The sequence below is a fragment of the Sander lucioperca genome, chromosome 6, assembly GCF_008315115.2.
Source record: "Sander lucioperca isolate FBNREF2018 chromosome 6, SLUC_FBN_1.2, whole genome shotgun sequence".
Classification (NCBI taxonomy): domain Eukaryota; kingdom Metazoa; phylum Chordata; class Actinopteri; order Perciformes; family Percidae; genus Sander; species Sander lucioperca.
In genome coordinates this window covers 38,227,227-38,253,930 of record NC_050178.1, presented here as the reverse complement: position 1 = coordinate 38,253,930, position 26,704 = coordinate 38,227,227, and the positions used below count along the sequence as shown (strand labels likewise).

The following is a 26,704-nucleotide window of genomic DNA, read 5'->3' as shown; positions in this document are numbered from 1 at the left end:
CCAACCAGGCCTCATTATTTTTACGCTTTTATTGAAGTCTTCTTATCTCAGCGCCAACAATTGTTTGTGTTACTATGATGCTCAAGAATATCTAAAGGTATGCGCGGCACACAAAGCAAACAGTACAATGAAAGGCTTATTACTAAGGTTACACCAAAATCAGCCTAAGCTGAAAAAAAATCAAAGACTAAAGCTGTTATGAAAGCTTATTAAAATTCTTATAACAAGATAAATGGCAGTGCTTCTTGGTTTCAGCTTCTATACAAACACACACACACAATTGTGACAGTGTTCCGCCCGTATCATCTGTTGGCCGGACTGTTGTTTTCCAGCGTGCCATAGTTTCTTCCCCTTGTGTGACCAGGGAACATTCTTACATCTCATTCAAGCTGAAACAAGAAAGTCAATCCCCCCTGAGCTAGTCTAGAGCTAACCGTTAGCTTCCCTCTGTGTATATGCTTTCACACCTTGCTAGCATTCCAGCTGACGGCCTGGTGGTAAAGTTTGCAGCTGTGGTTCCTGTAATATTGGTCATGATCATATCATGTTTGGTGCTGATCTTTGTTTGAGTCACACCTCTCCCTGTGTGTCATCTGCCTGCTTCTCAGAATCATGATGCACTAATGTGGTCAGAAAATTTCTGTAAGCTGTGGACAGTTAGTAAGGAAGAATTTGAGGTTTGATTAAGCAACTCTGACATCTGTCTGTTTCCAAAAGTGTGAACTATTGTTATTGTGTGTTATTAGGATTTCTATCAGTCTAAATCTGTAGGGTTTAGCACAAACTCTTGTTCAATTTGCTTGTGATACAAAACAGACTGGAGCAAGTTCACCTTTACTTAAACAAACTGTGCAGAGTTGCAGCCCCTGCAAATAATCGGGGTGTCTTTTTTTGGCCTGACTTGAAGCCTGTTGCTAGGGCAAGGCCTGTAGGCCTGATGGGAGTGGAGGCTGGAGGGAGGGTCGGATCTTTACAAAGCCACACAGCTGAAGTGAAGGCCCGCTGAAGCACTTGCAGCTGCAGCTGTCCATCACATGGCTAACAGAAAAATGGGTGACAGTGAGAAGGGGAGGGAGGGAGGGAGGAAGGGATGGGGGATGTGAATAGTGTCAGATCAGGGTGACATCACCACATGTTGAAAGAGGAATGGTCAAGGAGAAGTTGTGGCGAACGCAGTAGGAGGGTACAGAGAGGCAAAGCAAGGAAAAAAAGGGAAGCAAGAGGTGAGCTCATGCTCATGGGTTATACCCAAAAGCAAATCCAATGCACACCGCCTCCCTTGCCAACTATCAAGCACTCTGGAGTGAGAGAGTTTCTGTGTATGTGCCCTGTGTATGGTAGAGGCAACAGTATAGACTGCAGGGCAGTGTTACTGTGCCATTGGTTGAGAACGTCTGGAATGTCATCTGACTACAAGTTTGTGTGAGACAAAGGTTTGGCGCGACACACACACACACACACACACACACACACACACACACACACACAGAGCAAATGGACTGAGAATCTATCTTCAGCCCTTCATACAACAGTAAACTCTCAAAAAGTCTAAGAGCCCATTTAATGCGATAGGTCTGCTCGATTATGGAAAAAATAATAATCGATTGGGGGGAGGGGGGGGGGGATTATTTGCAGTTGATTCTATAAAGCATCATATATCTTACAATTACATTCCAGGAAATATGTTAATGATCTTTCTCTCACAGGAAGAGTCTTTGGATCAGAATAAAATCTTTTACTAGTGTAAGTCGGTTCAGCTTTCCAGATATCACACATAACAATTCCAGATACATAACACAATGTGCATCTCACATTACATTTTCACTCACTATGACCACAATAATGTCGCCATCAGTGGGCTTATTTGCTAGCTATCCTCCAAAAATCCAGCACATAGACGGTACCTTAGAATAACCGTACGTGAAACCGGTGATTTAACGTCACCGCTCATTTTACATACAGTTTAACAACAACACAAAATGCTGAGGGAACATTACCATGTTTTTCTATTTGGTTTTGATCGGTATGCATCCTCACTAATCTGGAACAGGTTTTAAACAGTAAGTGAATACAGTGTGTTAAGGGAATACAACGCATCCTTCAGTGGGGAGTCAAAGGCAGAGAGACCACAGGGTTAGCTAACGTTAGTGTCTTGTCTCATCTGGGGTATGATAAACAGTAAATTCATCAAAGTCAGTGCCCATAGCGCTATTTTCCAAGCGACTATAGCTTTCATATTTCACACGGTTTTCATGGTAAATCAGCCGCCGAGGCTTTTGTCACTCTGCCTGAGGAGAAAATGCTGTACTCACGTCATCATGACTTCGAGAGTGAAGACGATGTAACTTATAAGTCAAGTCAAGTCAAGTCTTGACTTGACTTGATGTAACTTACGACTTTATGACATTTTTTTATAAATACTAAAGGAGTGGCGACAATCACTCCTTCAGCGGCGGACTAAATATGTATAGCGGAAACACTGCGTACTTTTTTAAATAATCGTTTTTAATCAATTACTTTGTTTTTGTTATAGTTAGGAGACAAAATTGTAATCATGATTAACATTTGATTAATTGCACTGCCCAAATATGCGGTTGCGACTGTCTGACTGCCTCGGAGTGTTTGAGTTTGAGGTTTGCGCTGTCTGATGTAACTGACAAAGTGAATTGTGTTTGTAGACACACATTAAATAGCTAATGTAAACAGCACGTTTCCAGGATTTCTGGCTTTCTAAATGTTCGATTAAGTTTCAGTTCCTGCGGTGTTGGGCAATCTAGGTACTTGAGAAAGTACAAATATTTATAGTATATTTTTCATATTAAGTTACGCCATTATCCTACCCTGCCACTCGCTGGACAGAATAAAGCAGCATGCCAGTAGTTACACACAGTATTTATCATATTGGGAGGTGGAGAGAGCAATGGTTTGTCAGCAGAAAAACAAAAACAGGCAACAATAAACAGTTTTGGTTGTAAAGACATTTTACATGTAAAAATGTATTGGAAATGTGTTACAAACGAACCTTTTTTAGTAATTATATTTAATACTACTTGAAGATTTTATGTCAATTCAGCAGCTGTCAATATTCGTGATGATTACGTTTTGCCAAGAGAATCATCAGACTGTAATCGTTACCAGCACAAGGCTATTTGGAGCTATCTGATTCAGAATCTTTGAAAGCTGCACTTACAAAGAAGTTGATGACTTACTCCTGTGGGAGTTCAATAGACAAAATTATAAATAGGTACAGTAATCTTGAAACAAATAAGGAATGGGTGGACTAAGAAAGGATAGGTTAGAGTTTTTTTCCCTTTTTTCTTTCTCTTCTCTTTAATCTCTTGCTTGGTTGAAAAAAGGTGACTTTTCTTTTACCTTTTTTCCGCTTCCTGCAGCTTTCATCCCCTTCCTTTTACTGGCATGTCTGGCAGTTGATAGCTGCCACTCTTATGGAATTCATTAGGCACAGATAAACCTGACTGTATGGTTGTAGTGCTGCGGTTTAAACCTCTCTTTGGTCCAATCACTTTCACTTGATTTAGATGTCCATCAACCAATCACAACAGATGCATCTTATCAGAAACATTGTTTAACTAAAAAAAAGTCACCTGATCACGTAGAAGCTCCTCAGAAACCAACCAAAGACCATATGCCAGGCTCTGACAGTCCCACAATGCTGTTGTCGAGCCCACTGGCATCCCACAGACTCCCAGAATGTCACAGCAGGATGGTAAAAAAAAAGAAGCAACAAAAAGTTTTAAAAACACAGTGTCAAAGTGACAGCAGAGCAGCACAAACTTTCCCATTGTGCTCATCGGCTGCCCAGTCAACATCAAAGCGGTCCTTTAAAACAGCTTGGGATAGAAATCATATGGCCCGCTGGATGATCTGATTTTAAAATAATTCTCCTTTTGTCCCAACCGCCAGCTTCAAACGTAAGGGACGGGCCAAACAATCGCCCCCAGAGATGACACTGGAAACGGTAGAATGGGCTTGCTAGTGTAAACCGCTGATGCACTTTCCATACATCAAAAGAAATGTCAAAATGAGCCAAGCTCATGATAATCAGATGGTCAATGGGGCAGGGTAATGAGATTTGGAATTAAGTGGAATCAAGGCGAAGGACATCAAAGGGAACAAGAAATGTCACTGGCCGTATGATAATGAGTTTTTATAAACGCTACTATTGTGTGTATGTATGGACTTCAAACACTTGGAGCGTGGGGCTTTATCTGTCTCTCACATGCAGCTGGGCTCTTACTCTGGTGGTGGGGGGGGGGGGGGGGGGGGGAATTTGATTTCAGTGCTGGAAGGAGAACAGGGCGAGAGAACGAGTGAGAGAAGTCAACCTCTCCCACCAGTTTGAGACTGATCTGTTTTTCCCATCAAAGGTCACCAGCTGTTGACCCCACCTCACCCCTTCATTCTCCCCCTCCCTTTCGCCTCCCCCATTTTTTTACTCCCTCCTTTGCTCATGCTCACTGTAGCCACTGTCTGTTGCTCCATCCCATGTGTGTCTGTTATTTTTGTGTGTGTGTGTGTGTGTGTGTGTGTGTGTGTGTGTGTGAGTGTGAGTGTGAGTGTGAGTGTGTGTTTTCCCAAGCATGCTTGCATGGCTCATCCTTAACCATTTCTACCACTGTTTATTCAGGTGGGCCACTGTGGTGTGACCCCTTCTCCTTTCAGACACCAATAAATATCTGTGTGTGCGTGTGCACGCGCGTGCACATGCGTGCGTTTGTCCATCTGCTGGCTGAAGGCTAGAAAGGAAGCAGGAAGGAGGGACTGACCTTGTTTTGACGAGTTGGACTGGTGGGACACCTGCTTTCTCGTGCTCTTTCTGTCAAACACACTCATATATACACAACTTTAAAAGTTTTAAGCTTTTGAATAACAAGGAAGCTGAGTCTTTTGTCGTTTTTTTTCCTCAAATGCTGTAAAACTCTCCATAGGTCAGTTGAATTGATCTTTCAATATACGATTTAGTTGAAATTTCTACTTGTAAGGCAAGTCACTGAGTGACAAATAGTAAATGTTGGACAAGTGATTAACTGCCCAACCTCTGAGAAGACTGGTGTTGCAATACCTGCATTTTGTGTAAATTACTTGACTTGGGGTAGTCCGTGCAGATCATCAGATTTGGGCAAAATGGATCCCAAGCTGGTCAGCTCCATGTTGGAAAATGGGGCTTAAACACCGGTCCTTGGAGTAAAAGACAGTTCGGTAGACTCTGTGCGATTTTGGGGTGCAATTGCAGCATTGTTGCATTGTTGCATTTTTCATTTGGTTCGGTTTGCGTTCACCCTGCACTTTGTCAAGCGCACCATTGTAAACAAATATCACACGATGGTCGCTGGTCTATCGGACAGAATATCTGAGTGAAACTCGCCGACACCAAATGTATAACGTTTTTTTCTGTTTTTCTTTTTTCTTGTATTTCTAATATTTGAGAAGAAGGCAAACTATGAGTAGCTGACAAGATAGCGATTGAAGGAAAGGGCGGCCCTGATGAGAGATAGATGATGATGTGTTGTCACACGTAGTATCAACCTTAAAACATATATAACACTGTTTTTTGGTTCACTTCCTATATTTGGGTCGGATTGCATTCTCACCTAGAGTGAACCAAACTCTGGTGCACTTGGAAGCGAACCGAGAACCCCGTTTTTAAGCGGACCGCACCAGAGTTCGAATGAGCTTCCACAGCCCCAAACGAACCGGACTATACGACGAAACGCTCTAGGGTTCGGTTAAAACGGACCAAACAGCTCAGGTGTGAGAGCAACCTAAAATACCCTGGTAAGACTTTAAAAACCTTGCATAAAAAAAGAACACCTCCATAAAATGTAATGTAGTTTTCACTTGAAATAACCCCTAGTGCATGAAGCTATAGCTGGTGTCATGGGTGGGTCTGCTTTCTTAGTGCTTTAATAATTTGTTATATACCAAATAAAGGTACTTTATTTTATCTTTCCCTTCCCTTCTCACACTCTCTCGTTTTTTTTTTCTGACCAGTCGGGTACATAAATGTGATATCAAATTACATTTTAATTCCCATGCCTAGTTAGCACCCAGGCATGTGTCAAATGTGTCCACCAGCAAAGGCTTTCATGTACGCTCGGATTACACTGGCCATCAGACTCCTAACATGCTCACACATATGGACTGTTTTTGTCTTCTGTGCCTGCTTTGCATATTATATATCTATCTTCAAGTGCCTCTGGTTGATCACCCCAGAACCCATCTATCTAATAGATTATGCGTCTAAGCTCTGCGGAGAAGCACAGGTGTCCTTGGAATTGTTTAAAGAAGGCCAGCCTCTGTTGGGAAGCTCTTAAAGTACACATTTTGTGGTAGATGAAGAGCACTTTGTTCTGTGTGCTCTGCTGTCTTTGTGCCTGAGAGTAGATTGGAGTCTTTTGTGGAGTCTTTTGTGGGTGATGAGAAAAGGACACTGAAGTTAAGAAGGATAATTTATTTCAAGAAGGTGATATGGATACTTCGTAGGGTTGAGATGTAGGTCTGTGAGTAGGATTTTTCAGCCACACCTAATATCTTTTTATGTGTTTTTTTTATTTTCCAGACATCATAATAAGCTCCGCAGTATAGACGGCAGGCGGACCAGAGAGCTGGCTTCGGTGGAAACCCTGGACCTGAGCAATAATGGCATCACTGAGCTCCGAGGGCAATGCTTTCCCGCAGGCCTCCAAATCAGAGACCTGTAAGTACAATCTCTGAGTGCTGTGGTCCACAACACACCAATCTTTAAAAAACAGTAGGTACCTAAATAAATGTGCGGTTTCTGTATTCAGGTACCTGAGCAACAACAAGATCAGCGTATTGGAGCTCGGAGCTCTGGACCATCTGGGCTCGACTCTACAGGTCCTGAGACTGAGTCGAAACCGAATCAGCCAGATCCCTGTGAGAGCCTTCCAGCTCCCAAAGCTCACCCAGCTGTGAGTACCACTGGATTTCATCATTTTAACATAGCGAGTGTGCTGACAGGGTTGTGTTTTGATTTGTCAGAACAGTTTGACTTGCAAAAACAATATGTTTTTGACCTTCGTGTTTAGGCTGAAAATGAATGAGACATTACAGAAACAAAAAGAGAAATTAAGAGTTTAAGTGAGGAGGAATTGTTGTGTGTGTTCATCGAGCTCTGTGTGTTTAACATTTGGAACGCTATTAGTGTGAGCTATACCTCTAGGGGCGGATAAGGTCTGACTAGGTAAACACCGGAGCCCTATTATCGGTGATTTATTGTCTTCGTCCATATCCCCAAAGTGGTTCGTTCATTCCCCACACCGTGCTCCATTATCTTCCAACTGCCCTCGTAGCATCTTAACAGTGAAGTCGACCTATTTGTAGCTCAACGCCTCCATTCTGGAGAACGAAGAGACTTGCCTAATGGGAGTCTTCCCCCACTGTGACACTGTACTTACACATGCTAGTGGAGATGCACATTAGATACAAAAGAACCCGTGTGGATGTTTATCTTTACCAACCAAGCCTTCTCTCTCTCTCTCTCTCTCTCTCTCTCTCACACACACACACACACACACACACACACACACACACACACACACACACACACACACACACACACACACACACACCCCAAATGTACAGATTCACTGTTACATGCAGAGATGTCTCAGGCCTCACATGCAAAATAAAAAGCACTGTGGTGTTTAACATCTTATACCTCCCTTAGTATCATTGTAATTTCATAGGGTCATAACTTGACCCTTGTTTGCAAGCTAAAGCCTGTGGGTATACTGTGCTGGCGTTGTGCCAGAGGTGAAAAGGACACCACTAAGGAATGCCTGTTAAGCTGGGGGTTTGTTAACTACAAAATGCTCCAACTGAAGCGTGCAGGCTACAGGATTCGTTGGTTTTGACTTCAGTGTGATGGATGCTAATAGAATGAGGGCAAAACATACCTCAGTCAAAAGGGGGAAAAAGTAGATTTCCAGCTTTGAAATGTGGAGAATATTTTGACAGAATTTACAAAGTATGATTACTGTAAGTGCCTCACTGATTTTCTCCCATGATCAGTCGCTACATTTGTTTTGTTTGTCTGTCCACACTGCAGTGAGTTGAACAGGAACCGTATTCGTCAGGTGGAGGGTCTGACCTTCCAGGGTCTGTCCAGCCTGGAGGTACTCAAGCTTCAAAGAAACAGCATCAACAAACTGACTGACGGGGCCTTCTGGGATCTGGCCAAGATGAAAGTCCTGTATGTAAAAAAAAACTGGAACAGTATCAAAAACACATTTACATAAAATTACAAATTTTCCAATTATTATACATTATGTGACTGATTTGTTCTTTTGCACAAAGCACTCCACATCAGAATCATAAAACATATATCTGTTTAGTATCTGAAACTTACCATCTGATTTATGGAGTTTAGGTGCAGCACATAGCTTAAAACAAGCACCACGTGATAGGATAATCCTATTTGCACCAGTTACTGACTATTACTGCAATACTCACCTACTAAACCTTATAAGAATAAGATATTTTTGTACTTACTGGAACTTGCCCCCTATCACAACCATCACACCTTTTCCTGTTGACATGCAATTTTGTACATATTACTTTAATTACATGCAAAATAACACAGTAATGGCCACAAATTGCATTGCAATTTTTCATTTCAGGGCACAACAATTACCACCAAACTCTTGAGACATCCAGTAAATCATTGTGTCAAGATCTTTAAATTTGTACTTCCTGATTATACTGATTTTGCTCGTTTTTGTCACTTGCAGTCACCTGGACTACAACAGCCTGACAGAGGTAAACAGTGGCTCCCTGTACGGCCTGACATCCCTTCAGCAGTTATTCCTCAGTAACAACTCTATAGCCCGCATCAACCCTGATGGATGGAAGTTCTGCCAGAAGCTGAGGGAACTGTGAGTACTAGCATTTAAGTTAGCCTGAGCACTCAAACTCTTGTGCCAATGGTCCTCTTGCAAAAACTTTCAGTAGGCAGTGGTTAGAGTTTCTAAACCTGGAATTATAACTGCAGTTGAAGAGAGTTGGAGTCAACAAAGAACATAAGTTCAACATAGTTCAAAATAAAACACTAACTGCAGAGTGACATTTTTTGCGTACCGTCTGTCGCTGAGAATCTAAACCCCTTGTCCTATAGCCTAAGAATTCAACACTCCCCACCACCGACCATATCATCCATCTCCCTTCCTTAGGGTTAAATGACAATGCGCTTTAACACTCAATACTCTACTCTATTCTCAGAATAAGCCTGTTTATCCTATAATTAGAGTCGGGCTCAACAGCACTCAAGTCCTTCGACAAGCGTTTTTGTACTCAGTTCTGAAGCGCAGGGGTTTGGCAAACTGGCGTGTAATTCTCTACCGGTTGTGTTGTGGTAATTACACTGAAGGATCGCCTTCATGGCCTTTGACTACCGAATGAGGAGTTATTATCTGAGAGTCTTTCCTGTTCCGCTGACATGACATCGTATTTCTGCTGTAAAGTGCTTTGCTCAGCTGAGGCGTTGCTAACTGCGAGGTAGCCTGGGGGATCTGTGGCGCCTATGTTTGTTTACGTGTAACAGTCAGATGGGATAAAGAGGTAGATGGTGTTCATGTTAGTTTGCTCTGTGTATGTCAATGCCGTTTCCTGCGTGCACGTCTATGAATGACAGATTGCTCCCAGCGCCATCCCTGTATCATCCTCCAGGCGCTGCACCAGTTAGCGGTTATATGATTTTTATTATCGAGAGTTATGATAACCCCCACGACTGATAGAACAGAGTGACTCGTCTTTATGAAGAGCCTGTTATTGCATTCCCAATGGGCAAGGCTGAGCGGGTCCTCAGGGACAATCTCAGCACACATGACTGGTCAAGCAAACCTGAGGCCTGGCTACAGACAGGCAGCAGGAGAAATGAAATGCACAATACTGCCTTTGACTGCTGTTTGAAAGACACCATTATGGGATTTATTGTCATTTATAATCAGGATTTATCAAGATGTATTACATGCATACAATGAAACATTTTGAAAGATGTTTTGAGGCTTCATTGTCACACTTCATTGTTTTCCACCTAAATTTACTTATACCAAAAAATAGTCTATAATAGTTACTCCAAAACAAGTGAAACTGCTTGGAGATCCATGTACTGTTGTAATCCAATTTGGATTTCCTCCAGCCTTGTAAGAAAAATGGGGATTTGATGGCTAGATATGAAAATAAGTTACATTTTGAGGGCTGCAGCACACATGAGTGACAGTATATTCCCCTGGGGTTTACCACATGCTCAAGTAGGCTTATAAATGGAGCTTGTAGACATGTAAAGTTCCAACCAAGAATTTCTCTTCTTCCCTGTCAAAAAGACCTCAGTTGATCTCTAAGGTCTGCTAAGCCCATTCTCTGTTAACATCTTGTGGTAAGGAAAAAGGCAAAATGGAAAAAGACATCACAGACTGGCAAATAGACATTGAATCAGCCATGAAATTTAAGTATAATGATGTCGCGAGCTGCCTCAGCATTCTGCCAACCTGTCATCTCCTTCCAGACCTCACACAGAAAATTTCTCTCTCTTGCCCCTTTTTTTCCTCTCTTTCTCTCCGTCTCTGTGTCTGCCTCTGTCCTCTTTTCTGTCTGTCTTGCACTGTTTCTCTCTCCAGGAATCTGTCGTACAACAACCTGACTCGTCTGGATGAAGGCAGTCTGGCTGTGCTAGGGGATCTCCACACCCTCCGTCTGGGCCACAACTCCATCAGCCACATCACCGAGGGAGCCTTCAGAGGCCTCAAGGCCGTACGCATCTTGTAAGTACAGCACCCCTCCCCCCCAACCCAAACTGCCATTACCAAGCCCCCCAAAAACCCACTCATTATGGTTTTGCCACTGCTGACCACAAGGCTAGACTGGACTGGCTGATTAAGAAGGCCAGCTCTGTTCTTGGTTGCCCCCTTGACGCCGTGGAGGTTGTGGGAGACAGGAGGATAGTGGCTAAATTATCCTCCATGATGGACGACTCCTCCCACCCCATGCAGGACACTCTGTCAGCACTGAACAGCTCCTTCAGTGACATTCTGCTGCACCCGCGCTGCGTCACGGAGCGATACCGCAGGTCTGTCCTGCCTGCTGCTGTCAGACTCTACAATCAGCACTGCTCCCAGTAGACCACATGGACAAAACACACACACCAGGGCTGATAAAACATACAATAAAACATGTTACTGTGCAATTACTGTAAATACATTTTACTATTTAATATTTACTTTCTTTAATTATATTTATTACTGTGTGTTAACGTGTCTTCTATTTTTCCACTTTTCCTCTTATCCCTTGTTGCTGCAACAGTGTGAATTTCCCCATTGTGGGATTAATAAAGGATTTTTTTTTTAATCTTTAGGATGTGCTTGGGAGCAGTGAAAGCTGAGATGTTTAATATTGGTTTTGCCTCTGTGATATTTGATATTTTGGCTTACGTAGTCCCTTCATTTGACTTCCAAAAGCAGGAGTTCTTTACTTTTCAAGACAGGTTTGCTCTCATTTGCAGTCATTAGTTGTTTTTACTTTAACGAGGCAATCATGCCTCACTGTTCTCGTGGTTTCTATGGCAACTCCTTATTTTTCTTTTCCCCCTTTGTCTGGTTTTGTTTTGGATTTTAGTTTTGTCTTGAACACTGGTTCCCAACTAACTTGGATCTAAAAGTGTTCTGGGTTGCCCCCCTCCCTCGAGATCCTTCCCCCGCTTTTAGAAGCCATGAATAAAGACAGGTTTCTTTTCCCGCTGATCCACCTTTTGCACAAAAAGCCCAAACAGGCCAAATGAAAGAAAAGAAGGGAACGAAAGGGAGAAAGTCAGGGGATAAATCCAGGAGAAAGACTTGGGGGTCTTGGTTTCTAACCAAGGTCCTCTTGGCTGTGCCTCTTCCCAGTGAGAGAGCCAGAGGGGAGAGTTGTGCCAGAGCTCGCTAGACAAGCTCTCTCTCACAGCGGGGGACAAGCCAAGGCACATAAGGCCTCTCTGCTGGCACATTGGGTGCTCGATAACAAGCTACAGAGGGAAACAGAGGGTGGGATAGGGAGCTGAGTTGTGACTGCTATATCTCAGCCCCTTTCTCATGTTTTCCTTTCTTGTCTTTAATTGCTCACTTAGTTTCTTTTGGCTTTACCCCTTTAAAGTATACTTAATACCCATGTCCTCCCCTCTGCTATCCTAAGTGTGTTCTGTCATCTCCTCATGTTATCCCCCAATATACACACTATCTCTGTCTTGAGTTTTGCATGATCTTTTCTATCCTCTTGTATCACTCCTGCACTCTGTGTCTTTGAGGCAGGCCTAATCTAATCAGTGGAGGGGAGGACAGGCGTAGGCTGGGCCCTGAAAAGGAGCCGGGGGAGCTTTAATTGGGCCTGCGCTGCTGGCCATGCTGGCATGGGGCTGGAGCCTGCATCGGGGTGTGAAAGCTCCAAACAAGCCAGCCTGCCCTCTAATTCTGCCACGGGGGTCGCTGGCTCATCGGGGCCCCCTTCTCCATGCCCAGTGTCCCTGCTCTACAGCCCCCACCACTGGCCTTGCTTTAACAAGGCAACGGCCATTCACATCCAGCCAGCCAGAAAGAGTAGGAAATTGGCAGCCCCTGTACAGTCCAACTAAGACAGCGGCCAATGGAGACTGAAATGAACCAGAGGGGGATAAGAGACGCTTGAAAAGCAAAGGGAGGAGGAGTGGGGGCTATTGTGGAGATGTTGGAGGGTGTGGCTGACCATCAACCTCAAAGGCCTTTCTCAAGTTTGAAAGAAAGTCTTTTAACGGTTCAGAGGAGTCTGTCCTTCGACTCTGTTGTTTTTCTTTTCGATAACCATGCAGAGGGGTGGAGTGGTGGCTCCTCTGCAGCGATGACTTCACCTATAGAGGTAGTTCTTTAGACCTTGTGAATGAAGTGCATTCAACTAATATTTGGAAACCCCCAAACCGCTCTAAAAGAAGCTCTTTTCTGTCTTTTCATTCAATCTATTTTGTATTTGCCCTGCCATGGTTTCTATTCTTAAAAAGACTTGGCTTGAGTTTTGGCTGTGCCATACCTGCCGCCATCGGACAAACGGAACCAACTGTTTGGCCTTTCACAAGGCATTGTGTTCCCGCCAATCTCTCAATGCCGTCATGAATTATACATGCGTTTCCCTGTGCTGATTTGTGCCACTGCACACATACTCGCATGCACACTCCTTCTCCACCCCTCTAAGGAAAGAATGCGCTTGGTTGGCAGAGCAGAGCGGCGGAGGGGCTCTTAAGGCCAGGTGCAGAGAGGGGAGGATGATGTGGGGAGGGAGTGAGGGCGAAGGGATAACCCGTGACTTCCAGACCAGCCTCTGCCAGGGCTGTGAAACGCTTCAGTGCTGGCAGACCCTGTCCCTGTTGTCCTCCTTCCTTCCCTCCCTCCTTCCATCTTTCTTATCCCCCTCTTTTCTCTCATTCTCCACAGGGAGCTGGACCATAATGACATCTCTGGCACAATAGAGGACACCAACGGGGCCTTCTCTGGATTGGACAGCCTCAACAAGCTGTGAGTGTCTCCCCTTGTTCTTTCTCTCCCCCCCCCCCCCTCTTTTGCTATTAACCCTTTCTTTCCATGCCCTGCCACTGATTCTTGGATTCGCTCTGCTGTCCTTCAAAAACAGACACACAGAAGTGAGCTTTCTCATTTTTCTTACATTCAAAAGTTTCTCCCCGAATACTGACTCACCCTTCATTGCCAGCTAAGTTTAACTAGATCAATTTAAAGCTGCAGAGTTTGAGTTATGTCTCCTCATGACCCCACACTTCACTTGGTAGGGAAGTGCTTGCACTGAGCAATGACTTATAGGGACGCTCTTCCTTTTTTACAAGGCTTGTTCATGAAACATTGAAGGCATTTTTGTTACGCCTGTGGAAGCTCAGTCCAGTTTCTATCCAGTTCAATCTGGCTTTCATGTCATGATTTCATTTTTTTTCACTGTAGCTTTATGGCCAAACTGGGTTCTCTTCGCTGCTAATGGTTCAAGAAGCAGACAGTTAATCATTTTTCAAATCTTTTTTTCTTCACAATTACTCATTGATGTTTTCGTCAAGGCAGCTATTAAAAAGTTCAATGTCAAGAGTTGGCAAGTTGAGAAATCACAGCGGACAAAGAGTTTTTGGCATTGAGCGGCAATCATCAACCTGCAGGATGAAAAGATGATGTCCAGCCAAGATGGTTCCCAGTGTGAGCCCCGCTGAAAGAGAAAGAAAGGGAGAAAGAGCTTTTCTTTGAGCTGGCAGGGGTTCGCTCCCCAATAGGCTTATTCCTATTTCTCCTCCATGCCTCCGCTCCTCTCGTCCTCTCTTACCCAGTCCCTGTTGTTAGGAACTTAGAGAGGGTAAAATTGAGGGCTGCATTCAGTCATCAACATCAAACGCCTCACACGCCCTGCCCTCTGACCCGGCCCCTTTTGTCACGGCGTTGGCGGAAGCGGCCCGCTGCATCCCGACTCTGGCAAAGCGAGCCATGGGAAAAAGAGATTCAGAAAAGAGAAAGAACGGGTGAGACATCAAAGTGTTCACCACATACACTGGGTTTCCTTAAAGCAGCTTGTGAATGCCGCCACATGGGAGGGAAGTGGTCTAAGCCAAGAAAAAAATGATGAGTAGATCTGGCATTTTATTCTGTTTGTATTTGTTTTGAGAGCCAAATCCAAATCCTTTAAAAGAAAAGTTGCAAAGTAGCGCTCTTATCATCCCTTGTGACGAGGCAGCCGTTTGTGTGTACATGTGGATGAGTTCGAACACCGGGGTCTTCATTGTGAACCAGCCAGCCGTGTCTCCTCTTCCTGTGAAGTAAAGGCTACAACAGGAGAGGAGCGAGGGAGGGGAGGGGGCAGCGGGGAGAGGGGGGAAGAAGAGATTAGTACCCCAAATCAGGGAGGGAACAGCAACTTACTTATTGGCTCAAACCAGGCCTGACTGCATAGACACACCACTCACATGGTTGCACGTATGTTCTACACACACACACACACACACACACACACACACACACACATAGCCCCACCCAGTCATTGCTATTGAATTCTAATGAACATAAAAGTGGTCTTTGAAGAGCAGCGCAGAGCCCAGGTGCCCCCCACCCCCCCATTCCCCAAACTCCAACCTCATCCAGTCTCGCTTACCCTTCCTCCTGGCTAATCTCCACACAGTTCGAATTTCCAATACCTCAATCCCCTCACTCTTATCAGATTCAGCCTTGCTAATTGTGCTTCTCTCCCTCTCTTGCTCTTTCTTTTCACCTCCCTCTTCTCACCCCCTTCTTCCCCTCTTCCCTCTCTCTTCATCTATTGACACCCTTCATGTTTGGAAACGGCAGGACTCTGTTTGGAAACAAGATCAAATCGGTGGCCAAGAAAGCCTTCTCTGGCCTAGAGACCCTGGAACACCTGTGAGTATTCCACAAGGCTTGGCTGAGAGAGAGAGAGAGAGAGAGAGAGAGAGAGAGAGAGAGAGAGAGGGGTTGCCAAAAGTAGCTGGCAGAGAGCAGGCTGCTAGCAATTTAATAGCGTCTTTGTAAAAGGAGAAGACAGAGGCTTTTGCAAGCGCCCAGCTGCTTCTCTCTCGTTAGCCTATAACACAATCTCAACTTTGGCCTTTTTTTCCTGCCTCTGCACAGGAACAAAGTTATTGAGCATATGGTGAGCTCCGCAGAAGAAATGGAATTCCTATAAGCTCTTTCACAGGCCTCTGTCAAATATGGGCAGGGAGGGACGGAAAACTGTGGCATGTAGCACACTCAGACATACAGGCCGTAATATTTCCACCTTTGTTAAACGTCGGACCTTTGCTAATGAAAGCCTGCGTGTGTGTGGCCGCTGTAATGTGTGTACAGTTGGATGAGACATGTGTAATGTCCCAACAGGAACTTGGGAGAGAATGCTATTCGTTCCATCCAGCCCGATGCTTTCAGTAAAATGAAGAACCTCAAAACCCTGTGAGTTCCAATGATGCATTTACACAAATACACATAATTTATGTGCACAACTCCACACATGCAGAAGCAGCCAGCAGCCTCGAATGGGATTGAAACTCACTCTCAGTGCTTTTGGCATCCGCACACACTATCAGAAACACATATTTAGTTACAGGTGCAATAGATGTGATATATACCACATGTACTTACTCCTCTCCTCTACAGTTTCATTCAGAGCGACAGCTTCCTGTGCGACTGCCAGCTTCACTGGCTGCCTGACTGGTTGGTGACACGTGGTCTGCAGGCTGGTGTCAATGCCACCTGTGCCCACCCGGAGAGCCTTAAGGGCACCAGCATCTTCCAGGCTCCGTCCAACAGCTTTGTGTGTGGTGAGTTATATGTGTGCTTAATCTGTGTTTATGCGGACGAGTGTGTTGTGCGCAAGAGGTGTTCAAGGCACAGATGGGCCACACTGACATCTTGGCGCTGTTCTGTTATTTACATAGTTGCACATATTTGTTTGTGTGGTGTTTTTGTTTTGCTTTGCATTTGAACTGAGACATCCTAATGGCTCCTTAAGCGTGTTTTATTTGCCTCTTTTTACATCCATTTATGCATAGCAAGCAGACATCTACTGAGAGGCATTTGTGATGTTTGACATTGCAGGGTTTTCCCTACCATTATGAGGCTTAGGCGCAGCACCCAAGTCGTTAGCCGAATGAATGCAGCGAAACTTTTCTCAGATCTGTTGATTGAAGTTTGTCCGCAGTTGACTTCTTTAGCAAGTTTTGTCTTTAAGCTTTTTGAGTGTACTTTATTTATTATCTGCTCTAGCTTTTTCAATATTTTAGACACATATATGGTAATAATAATGGTCCAGAATTATGTGAAATTTGTAAAACTTAACATTTTCTTGAGGGAGGACCACTAAACACCCCCCAAATATGTGCACCTAAGTCTATATTACAAACCCAAGGGAAAACCCTGCATTGGACTGTGATTTATGCTTCCAACTCAATTTGTCTTTTCTTTTTTATCTCGTCCCTCTGATAACTCTCCTCACTCCCTTGGCCCTTTCTTACTTTCTTTCTTCCTTCCACTTCTGCCTTTCTATCTCTCCACCCTCAGACGACCTTCCAAAGCCCCAAATCACCGTGCAACCAGAAACTTTGGTGACGGTCCTTGGTAGCGACGTGCGTCTCACCTGCACGGCCGCGAGCAGCAGCTCCTCCCCGATGACCTTTGCGTGGCGTAAGGACCAGGAGCTGCTTCGCCAGGCCGAGACGGAGAACTACGCCCACGTGCACGCTCAACACCAAGGCACAACATCTGATGTGCCAGGTGCAGGTGGAGGTGTGATGGAGTACACCACTATCCTGCACCTGCGGCGTGTCACTTTTGCCCACGAGGGCCGTTACCAGTGCATCATCACCAACCACTTTGGCTCCACCTACTCCAGCAAGGCCCGTCTCATTGTCAACGGTAGGTTTGTTCTTTCAAAAGGTTCAAGACATTTTGGAAGTTCTGGATCTGGTTCTGGTTCAGAAACCTCTGTTGATATGGACTATAATATCATTATCGAAGGTGACTAAGAGTTGGGCCACTAGTTGTAAAAAGTATGTTGGCAATTCAAACGTGAGGGGAAAATAGAGGAATAGAAGTGGTCCAGTGTCATGCAAAGACAAGATAGACAGAAAAAAACACTCCAATATCTCTGTTAATATGTGTGTGATTACATCATTTCCACCAAATAAAATGCCTGTCTATGTTAAACTTATCTGAGTTTCAATTGTCCCGGCTGACAGCGGAGCGATTGAGATTAGTGGCCATGCCAAGTTCTTCTCTTTCACTTGAATAAAGTCTTCTCTCTCTCGCTCGGCCTCCATCTCTCCCAGGATGGTATTCGGAACAAATTGATTTATCTGCATGTCAGCGCTAACAGGGGGCCATCTATTCCGCGCTCTGTCACTCTGCTTTTCTGTAAGTGGAGAGTATTTATGTTGGGTTTCCTGCCCAAGTCTGCGTCAGACCTGTAGCTGCTTCTTTACTTTGTGGTGTAATGGCAGAATTATTTTTAGCCTGTTGTCTTGGCACGTACATGCATGTAACAGTTACCTGTAGTGGTTATATTTGTGGGCTTGTGCCCAGAAGTTTACTGGTTCGAATTCCGGCACCAGCTGTGAAAGCGTGAGTAGAAGAACTGAGTGCGTAATGCTCTGTAATCCTAAACAACTGCATCACTATGAATTGAGGGAATTGCTTTAAAAACAAACAAAAAACAGACATTCGACAGTCGATTTCCCCATAATACATAAAGGTTAACAATGTTGATGCTGTTTTGCACAGACTTTACAAATGTAAATGGTGTCTTTTCTGTCCACAGTTCTCCCATCCTTCGTGAAGACTCCCAGGGACAGCACCATCAGGACGGGCCACACAGCGAGGCTGGAGTGCGCCGCAGAGGGCCACCCGGCACCGCAGATTGCTTGGCAGAAGGACGGCGGCACGGATTTCCCCGCCGCCCGGGAGCGCCGAATGCACGTCATGCCCGACGATGACGTGTTCTTCATCATGGACGTCAAGCCGGAGGACATGGGCGTGTACAGCTGCACTGCCAAAAACACAGCGGGCACCACCTCTGCCAACGCCACCCTCACCGTGCTGGGTAAGAGCTGCACGTTCCTGTGATAAGCCTTCATTGTAGTTTAATTGAGCTAATATATTTGACTTGTGGTCAGTGTTACCCAGTGTTGATCATTTTCCCACATCCGAAAAAATGAGTACTTGTAAATAGCTTGGCGGTCAGTTGGGAATTGGTCAGTTCGAGGCCGTAGAATGAGAGGCTTTATATTTTTCTTTTCTCGGCAGCTGTGGCCTTGCTGCAGGTCAATGGCCAAAGGCCACAGTCGGGGGTCAAAGGGGGGATGGTGGGGAAGCAAGGGGGACTCACAGAGGGGTTGTTTGTTAGGCATTCCCACCCCCCCTTTCTTCTCTCTCGGTGGGAGGAACAGTCATGGCTGCTTCACTGCAGGCCTCAGTGCTCCCAGTTTATTGGCTGTTTTACACTGTTAAATCAAACAAAACAGAGCTGCTCTCCTATAACATCTCAGGACATAGATCATCTTTGTCCTTTGTCTTTGGACTGAGCAAAGCAGTCCCTTGTTGAACGGTGGGGGGGGGGAGGCTTTGCTCACATACAATAGTTGCAAGTCATAATTTCCCCCTAAAGAGCTCAGAAGCAACAGTTTATATATTTAATGTGGTTAGACTAGTATTGTAGTGACATATGTGCATATTGTGCGACTTGTGAGAGACTTGTTAGACTTCATAGCAGTTCAAGCTAAGTGCTAATCCACTCAAAAATGTAAAACATTGAAGCGAGCGACCATGCCTCTAGACTGAATCTGTGATGTTTAGGTTTGAGAGGCAGAGGGGAAGGAGAGGGGCGGGTGGCTGCAGTCGAGGGGCCCCTGTCTTCAAAAAGAGTGGCGGGGGAGAAAAATGGGAGCCAAAGAAGAACTGGAATGGTGGAGTCAGTGTGTGGGGGAAGGTAGGCAAGTGGAATTTAGAGAAAAGAAAGAGGGGTGAGGGTAGCAGAGAGGGGGGGATTGATGGAGAGGGAGAAAGTATTGATAGAAGAGAGAGGGGCGACTGAAGTGGGCTAAGTGAGATCTCTTAATCTGTGTATGTCCCACTGTGAGGGGAAGTGCTCAGTCTTGAGAGGAGAGGCCTACCTTAACACACGCATTCAATTCAATGTGCTCCATTCAGCACAATGTGAAGTTGCCGGGGAAACACCGAAAACATTGTTCTGAAGAGGATCCTGTCCCGAGAGAAATCTTGTTTGTGTGCTGTAATTAAAATGTGTGATCAAGTGAACTGATTTCATAATCTGTAAGCATTACAGATATGACCTCAGATGTATAAATAGGGATGTTAGATGAGACTGTCATCATGAGATAAGCTTTCCGTGGTTGGATATCAAACTCAGAACATCACACGTTGTGCTCAGCCTATCCAGCTGACTCAGCAGTCTGTCATCAATACTGTGAAAAAGCAGAGCTAAAGCAGAAACCTAAAACGTTGACGCCATAGAATAATAATAGAATAGAAATCCCTGACCAAATGTTTGACGAGAAACATATCACTCTAGAAACACCCCACCTGGCCCAGGAACTGGAGGACCGCAGCGTGGTGGTCGGCGACACAGTGGCCCTGCAGTGTAAGGCCCTGGGCAGCCCGCCGCCCCGCATCACCTGGCTGCGCAACGACCAGCCGTTGCGCCCCTCCGACAGACACCACTTCACCCCGGGGAACCAGCTGCTGGTCATCGGCTCGGCTTCTTTGGAGGACGCCGGCCGCTACACCTGCCTCATGTCCAACACCCTGGGCACGGAGCGCGCTCACAGCCAGCTGGTGGTGACTCAGCGCCGCAGCCCCTGCACACCATCGGTGGGGCCAAGCACGGTCACTATAGGGATCATAGTCATCGCTGTGGTGACGAGTATTGTGGTGACGTCGCTGGTGTGGGTTTGCATCATCTACCAGACGAGGAAGAAGAGCGAGGAGTGCAGTGTCACCAACACAGGTGAACTTGGATCTATTCTGTCATATTATCATGGGTAAAAGAAAATAGAAAATTGGATTTAGTTAGGCAATAAAACATTTTTTAAATTTTTTTTTTTAAATCAACTAATTATTTTAGCTTTATAGTGTCACTGTGTCCACAGCCCTGGTTGTAATGTCCTGTTTTCGGCTCTTTCATTTCTCCCAGATGAGACGATAGTTCCTCCAGACGTACCCAGCTACCTGTCCTCCCAGGGCACGCTGTCCGAGCGACAGGATGTGTGTATACGCGTGGAGGCCGGCGGTGGCCCTCAGCCCAACGGACACATCGTAGACACCACAGGTACGTGAAAGTTCAGACTCTGCTCGGTCGGCCAAATGTTTCCGCTGCCTAGCAGTTTCTCTGTGAGCAAAGTTGGTGTGTTGCATAACGTTGTCTCTGAAGACCTGCACAGCATCAGAACTAATTACTGCAGACACCCTAACCACAGTGTTGACATACAGTTGTTGATTGTCTGTCTCCAAATCATTTTATTTTCTCTTTCCCTGCCTGCCTGCAGGTTTCAACGGTGCAGTAGTGTGTACAGATTGTATGGAGAACGGCAGCAGCTACTCCAAAGATTCCGACTACCTGACACACGGGTTTGGCCATGCTGGATGCATGGAGTACCAACAACACTCTGTTCCCCCACCTTACTCTCACTGTCATCCAGGGGAGCTGCATGACGCAGGGCCACACTCCACCCCGTTCTGCAACGGGACATCCACGTTTCCAAAAAACCACAATACATTACAGCTGGACCAACATGATAGAACAGGTAAGGTGTAGTGAGTTTAAATGTACTTTGAATGCTTAAAGGAGAGTTTGTAGCCTTCAGGACCTGCACTACAACTGCTAACAAATGGCAACAGCCTAATCACATAGACAAAATCAGTTAGGTAATTCATCCAGTAGGCTTTTTAAAGCTGTTTTTTGAGGAATATCATTTATATCAGGTGATACCATGAGAAACTACTAGGAATTAAGGAACCCTTGTCAAGGCAAATTCCTTTGACTGTGACTGTTGATGGATTGGCCCCTACCAGAATTTGACAGTGTATCATAGTTGCACGCCCAGAGCCCCTTAGGATATCTCTCTGAAAACACTGCAAAGAAGCACTGAGTTGTGACTGCTGCCAAACTTCTGCAGTTGCACGTCTGGGCCTGCTCTGGGATTCAGCCTCTTAAATGAGGAGTAATACCAGTGGAATTGGCCTCCAAATACCAATTCTCACCACCACATGTCAAAGCAGCCCTATGCATACATTCCACTGCCTCTATATCCTAAAGCTGAATGCATGTTTGTCTATATACATGCCGCGTCACTGACTTTTCTCTTTTCTCCCTCCTCCACCTTCTCTTTTTTGTTGGTCAGCGAGCAGAGGGGGACAAACGCCGGTGTGCTCCCCATCACAGGAGGACTCCTTCCACAAGCCGGTGAAGCTGGCCGGCGTGACGGGCAACAGCCGCCTCGAAAGTGACTGTGAGACTGAGCTCAGGCAGACTCTGCTGTCCAATGGACACACCCTCAGAGCCTCTCAGAATGAGAGCGCCCCCCTAAGGAGAGCCAGCGACTAGCAGGCGCTTCATCCAGCCCAAAAGTGGACTCGCGGTTGCTGAGTGGACTTTTATTTTTTGCACTGGGAAATAAACTGCTACCTCATATCGAGGCGATTGATCCTGAGCCTCCTGGATCTGGACTGAAAGGAGGCACCAGGATGTGAAAAGGCAGGGGGCATCCGGAGTTTGAAGGTGGAGCTTGTGTGGGTGGCGTCCCATCTGAGCGTATCAGCTGTATATAGTTAAAAACCTTCCTTTGGGAGGTGACCAATAAAAATTCTAGCTCCAAAAAATGTGACTTGCATTTGAAGCATGTAAATGTAGGGAATCTTGTACAGTATATGTATGTGCAGGGAGAAAAAAGAGAAATATACCTTTGGACATTTGACTGTACATAAGAGTTTTCTTATATTATATATTATATAACTTTTACAAAAGAGTATTTGAATTTATGTGCATGACAAAGAAAGGAGTGATGGTATTTTTTTTTTTTTTTTTTATTCAAAAAAACAGCCTTTTTCAGCTTTTACCAACATTCAGCTGCGGTGCCTTAATGCATGATCAAAGAAAACTCAGCATTTATAGAGCGACTTTTTGTGAGAGATACTGGTACACTCTTTATAACACACAAAACAAACACTTGATTGCACTTGAATGTTTTTTGACAAATGCTGCCAACCATGGCCTTACAGACACACCGTTCACATTCATTGTTATTGTATGAAGGAAGAGCTTTGATGTAAATTATTTTGGTACGTCCGATGGTTCAAGCTGGGATATTTGTGGGCGGTCAGTTAAAGCACTTTTTGTATTTACGTCATAAACAAGCAGATTGTGTACATGATATCTGCCAATAGGAATGCAGGAACCTCCTCTATGTGAGGAGACATTCCACTTATTTTGACACAGTAAAGTCGACAGTACATACTGTACCATTAAGGCTCCACCTGTTTCACAATACTACAAGTTACTGCAAAGCTGCTCTGATGTAGTTGGGGAAAAATATTCTTCTCTGATTCTGATTAGTTTCTTTATTTATCCAAGAAACTCTGGCACACGTTCACAACCAAATGTGGTCAAACAGCTGTTTTATAAGCTGTAAAAAGTCAGCAATGATCGCTCAGTTATGGACACGTACAATGTGTTCTTGGTTCACATTTAATTGGCTGAATGCTTAAATATACCACTCTTATGCTATGAATTTAGGGAAAGATGGAGAATCAGGGAGAATGTTTTATTGTGCTACTGCTGTAATGTGCCTCAACATCCACCGTTAAACGGCCAGTATTCTGCCTCTGTCACATCACCACAGTGTAACAATAACTTTCTCATCATCACTACAGTTGAGTAACGTTTGAGGTGACTAAAGGTTCATGCTGTGAACAGTCAGGAGGCTTGTGAAATGACGTGCTCTAACCAAACCTGGAGGATTAATGCAGTCAGACGCTCCTCGGACTGTCACAATCCCTGGATACACTGGGTCAGAATTCAGTCAAAGTAGTTACGTTGTCTAATGTATGCATGCGTTTCGCCAGTAAGCCCTTGTCTGAACTGTGTTCTGTTACCAGTGGCCTTATCAAGGTAAACTGGAGGACACGCTCCTCTGGTTACACCTGATAGCACCTATCCGAGATGACATTACCAGAAAGACCAATCAAAGATCACTGCTGGAAAACTAATCCCAGTGTAGCAGGTAAAATGGACAAGAGGGAGAGAGATGCAGTTCATGTATGGAGTAATTTATTGAAACAAACCGTTCGAAACCATTGTACCAATGTCAAAGTTAAAACCGCAAAGTGTCTAACATGGCATTGACGTGTCTAATAAAAATCACATTTTGCTATTACAAGTGTTTTGCCTGTTTTCTTTCCTGTATGAACAGAACGGATGGATTGACAATGGAATCACAAACAGCTGAGTTAGCATTTAGCGCTGCTCACATGTCACAGTGGTTATGGAGAAGCCATCAATTCAGAGAGCACGCCCCAAGACATGAAATCCAGAGACCTTGATCTTCAAAGCAGTGAAGTAGCGTGTGCCTGGACCACAAAAACACACACACACTAACACACAAAAACACGCGCACACACACACACACACACACACACATGGAATGTGTGCTGTCTCCCTGAAGCTCCAAAGACAGCAGGCATATTTTTTCCTTCTGCGGGCTGTTTAAAATATTTGCTATTGAGTCGGGGCTGACTGAGGGTCAGTGGCTGGCCAGAATGTGCATTCCAGATGGATGTTTGTCACCGGATGATTGACATGCTACTGGCCGTGGCCTCCACCAATCACACGCCGACCATTGTTGTCCTCCAGCCTAGTGACAAGCAGCATGACAAACACTCCCACCTGTGAGGCCATCCATCTTCTGACAGGATTTACCAAGTCCTCAGTTTTACCTCCGTACGGACTGTAATGACAACACTGAGCTAATTCACAGAATACAAGATGGAAAAACACTGATCCTATGGCTAACTGTTCCTGCATATGTTGTTAAATAATCCTTCAATCAGGCATAAAGGAGTGAGTTGGTAATATTGTAATAAGTTATCATGGATAGCTGGGTGCTCTTATTTTGCCAAAAAAAACAAAAAAGAACATGAGTGGAGAGTGGAAAACATCTTGTACAATTGGCTGGTGCAGAACAAGGCATCTTTTTACTGCGTCGACACAGGAGAACACGTATCTTTAACACATCAACCATTAAATGAATCCCACAGAAGCATATCATTTCCTGTGTAAGACCAGTTGAAATTACATCTGTAGTTCATGTTGTATCATCATAACTACTGATATTTAAATGGTCTGTTTAGAAAAATCCCACTTATCCACACTTGATCTAGTCATGCAGATGATTTTGGTTTCAGGCCTCAGTAGCTGATATCTCAGAAACTTGGCAAATCCAAACCACCTGCACGGCTACAGTACAGTATATACCAATGAGACTAAGTGCAAAAATATGCTCATTGAGTGAACTGACCCCTCTTTTATGCTAGCTCATATTAGCGGTGCTTTTTAGTGCCAACCCTTCTCTTAAAGGAAGCTGAGCATAAAAACTGAAGCAGGAGGAAACAGCTACCCTGGCTCCTCTGAATCAACTCACTAAGCAACACGTTAAATCTTGTTTGTTTAATCCGTACACAATTTGTAAAATCAAAGTTGTTTATGGGTGGTCGTCTATTTTTTGGCCGGGGGAAGTTATATCCTGATGCCTCCACGTTGGTGACAAGACTCAAGGAAGTCACTGCCTGTTAAATAATGAGCTTTAGAGGTGCTGGTAGATGGATTTTTCCCTGTTTCCCCCTGCTTCCAGTCTTTATGCTAAGCTAAAAGGATTTTGTCTGTAGCTTCATATTTACCATACAGACGTGAGAGTAGTGGTATCAATCTTCTTATCTAACTACTACTAAAGAAAATAATTAAATAAGTCTTTGCAGTGAACACCTACTATAAGTATCTTCGTTATTACATGACAAAATCTTGATTAAAAATGTTTTTTGATTTAAAAACGGTCCTCCAGTCTGTGATAAGAACTGCGTCCATAGCACGCCGCTGCTATGAATGAATAACAGATCGTAGAATGCCCTAATTGACCAATCAGAATCGAGTATTCAACAAAGTCGTGTAATAAAGCTCTTTATAACACCATTGCTCCGTTGAATACCAAAAGTTTTTTTTTTTTTTTTTTTTGTCAAGCTAACTTTGATAAACCTGCACTTTCACAGGCTTGAGATTAAGAAGTCACTTCTTACAGACTCTTCGACAACAGCGCCCATGTCAAACCATCCAATCAAGCTAAAAACCTAATAAAAATATATTTCACAATAAACACATGATACATAGCCCAAACTGAAACACAAAAGCTGGTGCAGGACACTTGAGGCTCCTAATAAAACTAAAGCCTTGTTAAATTAACAAAGTGCTCTACTATTGTAGGCATCTTAAGTATAATATTAAAGCTCTTGCAGGTGGATGAGCTCAGTTGTGCTCCAGCGGGAATGTAACAATGGTGAGATATTACTGAGTATCTCCCCTGGTGGGTCTTTAACACAGGTGGCCTGGCTTAGCAGAGAGAAAAATATGGAAAAAACACTAAAATGATCATGAAACCACGTAGAGGGAGCTTTACAGGACAGCCTACAGGGGAACAAATGACCAAACCTCAACTCCAAGAGGTCAGTCTTTAATACCATAACTCATTGATTCTCTCACACACACACACACACACACACACACACACACTGCTTTCAAGTACTTTATACAAGACTGTTGAAAAGTAAAGATGCTTCATTGCTAGCTTTGTGTGACAGGGTGTGGCTCCACTTCACCAAACTGCTGGTGCTGTTAAAGAAGCTCTGGGCACTGATGAGCAGGAATGCAGCACCCCAGGCAATGCGATCAGGCCAGTGGACTGGCAAGAGGTGTTCCTTGCTTCTCGGGGCCCAGCAGCATGGAGGCGCAGGGGGCCTCCAAGGGACGAGGGTGCTACTTCCAGAGATGCTTCCCCCGCTGCTAATCCACCAGGGCTCAGGACACAGGACAGTCACAGAGGACGAGCTGCTACAGC

The 26,704-nt window shown here is 44.6% G+C and overlaps 2 protein-coding genes across 3 annotated transcripts in view; one reads left to right on the top strand and one right to left on the bottom strand.

Annotated features, from left to right (window-relative positions):
* lrig1 (leucine-rich repeats and immunoglobulin-like domains 1) overlaps window positions 1–23,961 on the top strand; it is a 38,054-nt gene extending 14,093 nt beyond the window's left edge. Inside the window, exons 4-18 of the mRNA XM_031278025.2 lie at window positions 6,581–6,718; window positions 6,810–6,953; window positions 8,093–8,236; window positions 8,775–8,918; window positions 10,659–10,802; window positions 13,473–13,553; window positions 15,369–15,440; window positions 15,915–15,986; window positions 16,191–16,354; window positions 17,094–17,447; window positions 18,349–18,630; window positions 20,119–20,553; window positions 20,740–20,874; window positions 21,092–21,349; window positions 21,947–23,961. Coding sequence (XP_031133885.1) covers window positions 6,581–6,718; window positions 6,810–6,953; window positions 8,093–8,236; window positions 8,775–8,918; window positions 10,659–10,802; window positions 13,473–13,553; window positions 15,369–15,440; window positions 15,915–15,986; window positions 16,191–16,354; window positions 17,094–17,447; window positions 18,349–18,630; window positions 20,119–20,553; window positions 20,740–20,874; window positions 21,092–21,349; window positions 21,947–22,149 — 2,770 coding nt within the window. The 3' untranslated portion in view covers window positions 22,150–23,961. The remainder of the gene's footprint in view (window positions 1–6,580; window positions 6,719–6,809; window positions 6,954–8,092; window positions 8,237–8,774; window positions 8,919–10,658; window positions 10,803–13,472; window positions 13,554–15,368; window positions 15,441–15,914; window positions 15,987–16,190; window positions 16,355–17,093; window positions 17,448–18,348; window positions 18,631–20,118; window positions 20,554–20,739; window positions 20,875–21,091; window positions 21,350–21,946) is intronic.
* A 1,654-nt stretch (window positions 23,962–25,615) lies between these two features.
* Window positions 25,616–26,704, bottom strand: part of slc25a26 (solute carrier family 25 member 26) — a 58,609-nt gene continuing 57,520 nt past the window's right edge. For both annotated transcript variants that reach the window (XM_036001867.1, XM_031278038.2), the window contains one exon: window positions 25,616–26,704. This exon is cut by the window's right edge and continues 90 nt beyond it. In XM_036001867.1, coding sequence (XP_035857760.1) covers window positions 26,681–26,704 — 24 coding nt within the window. In that variant the 3' untranslated portion in view covers window positions 25,616–26,680.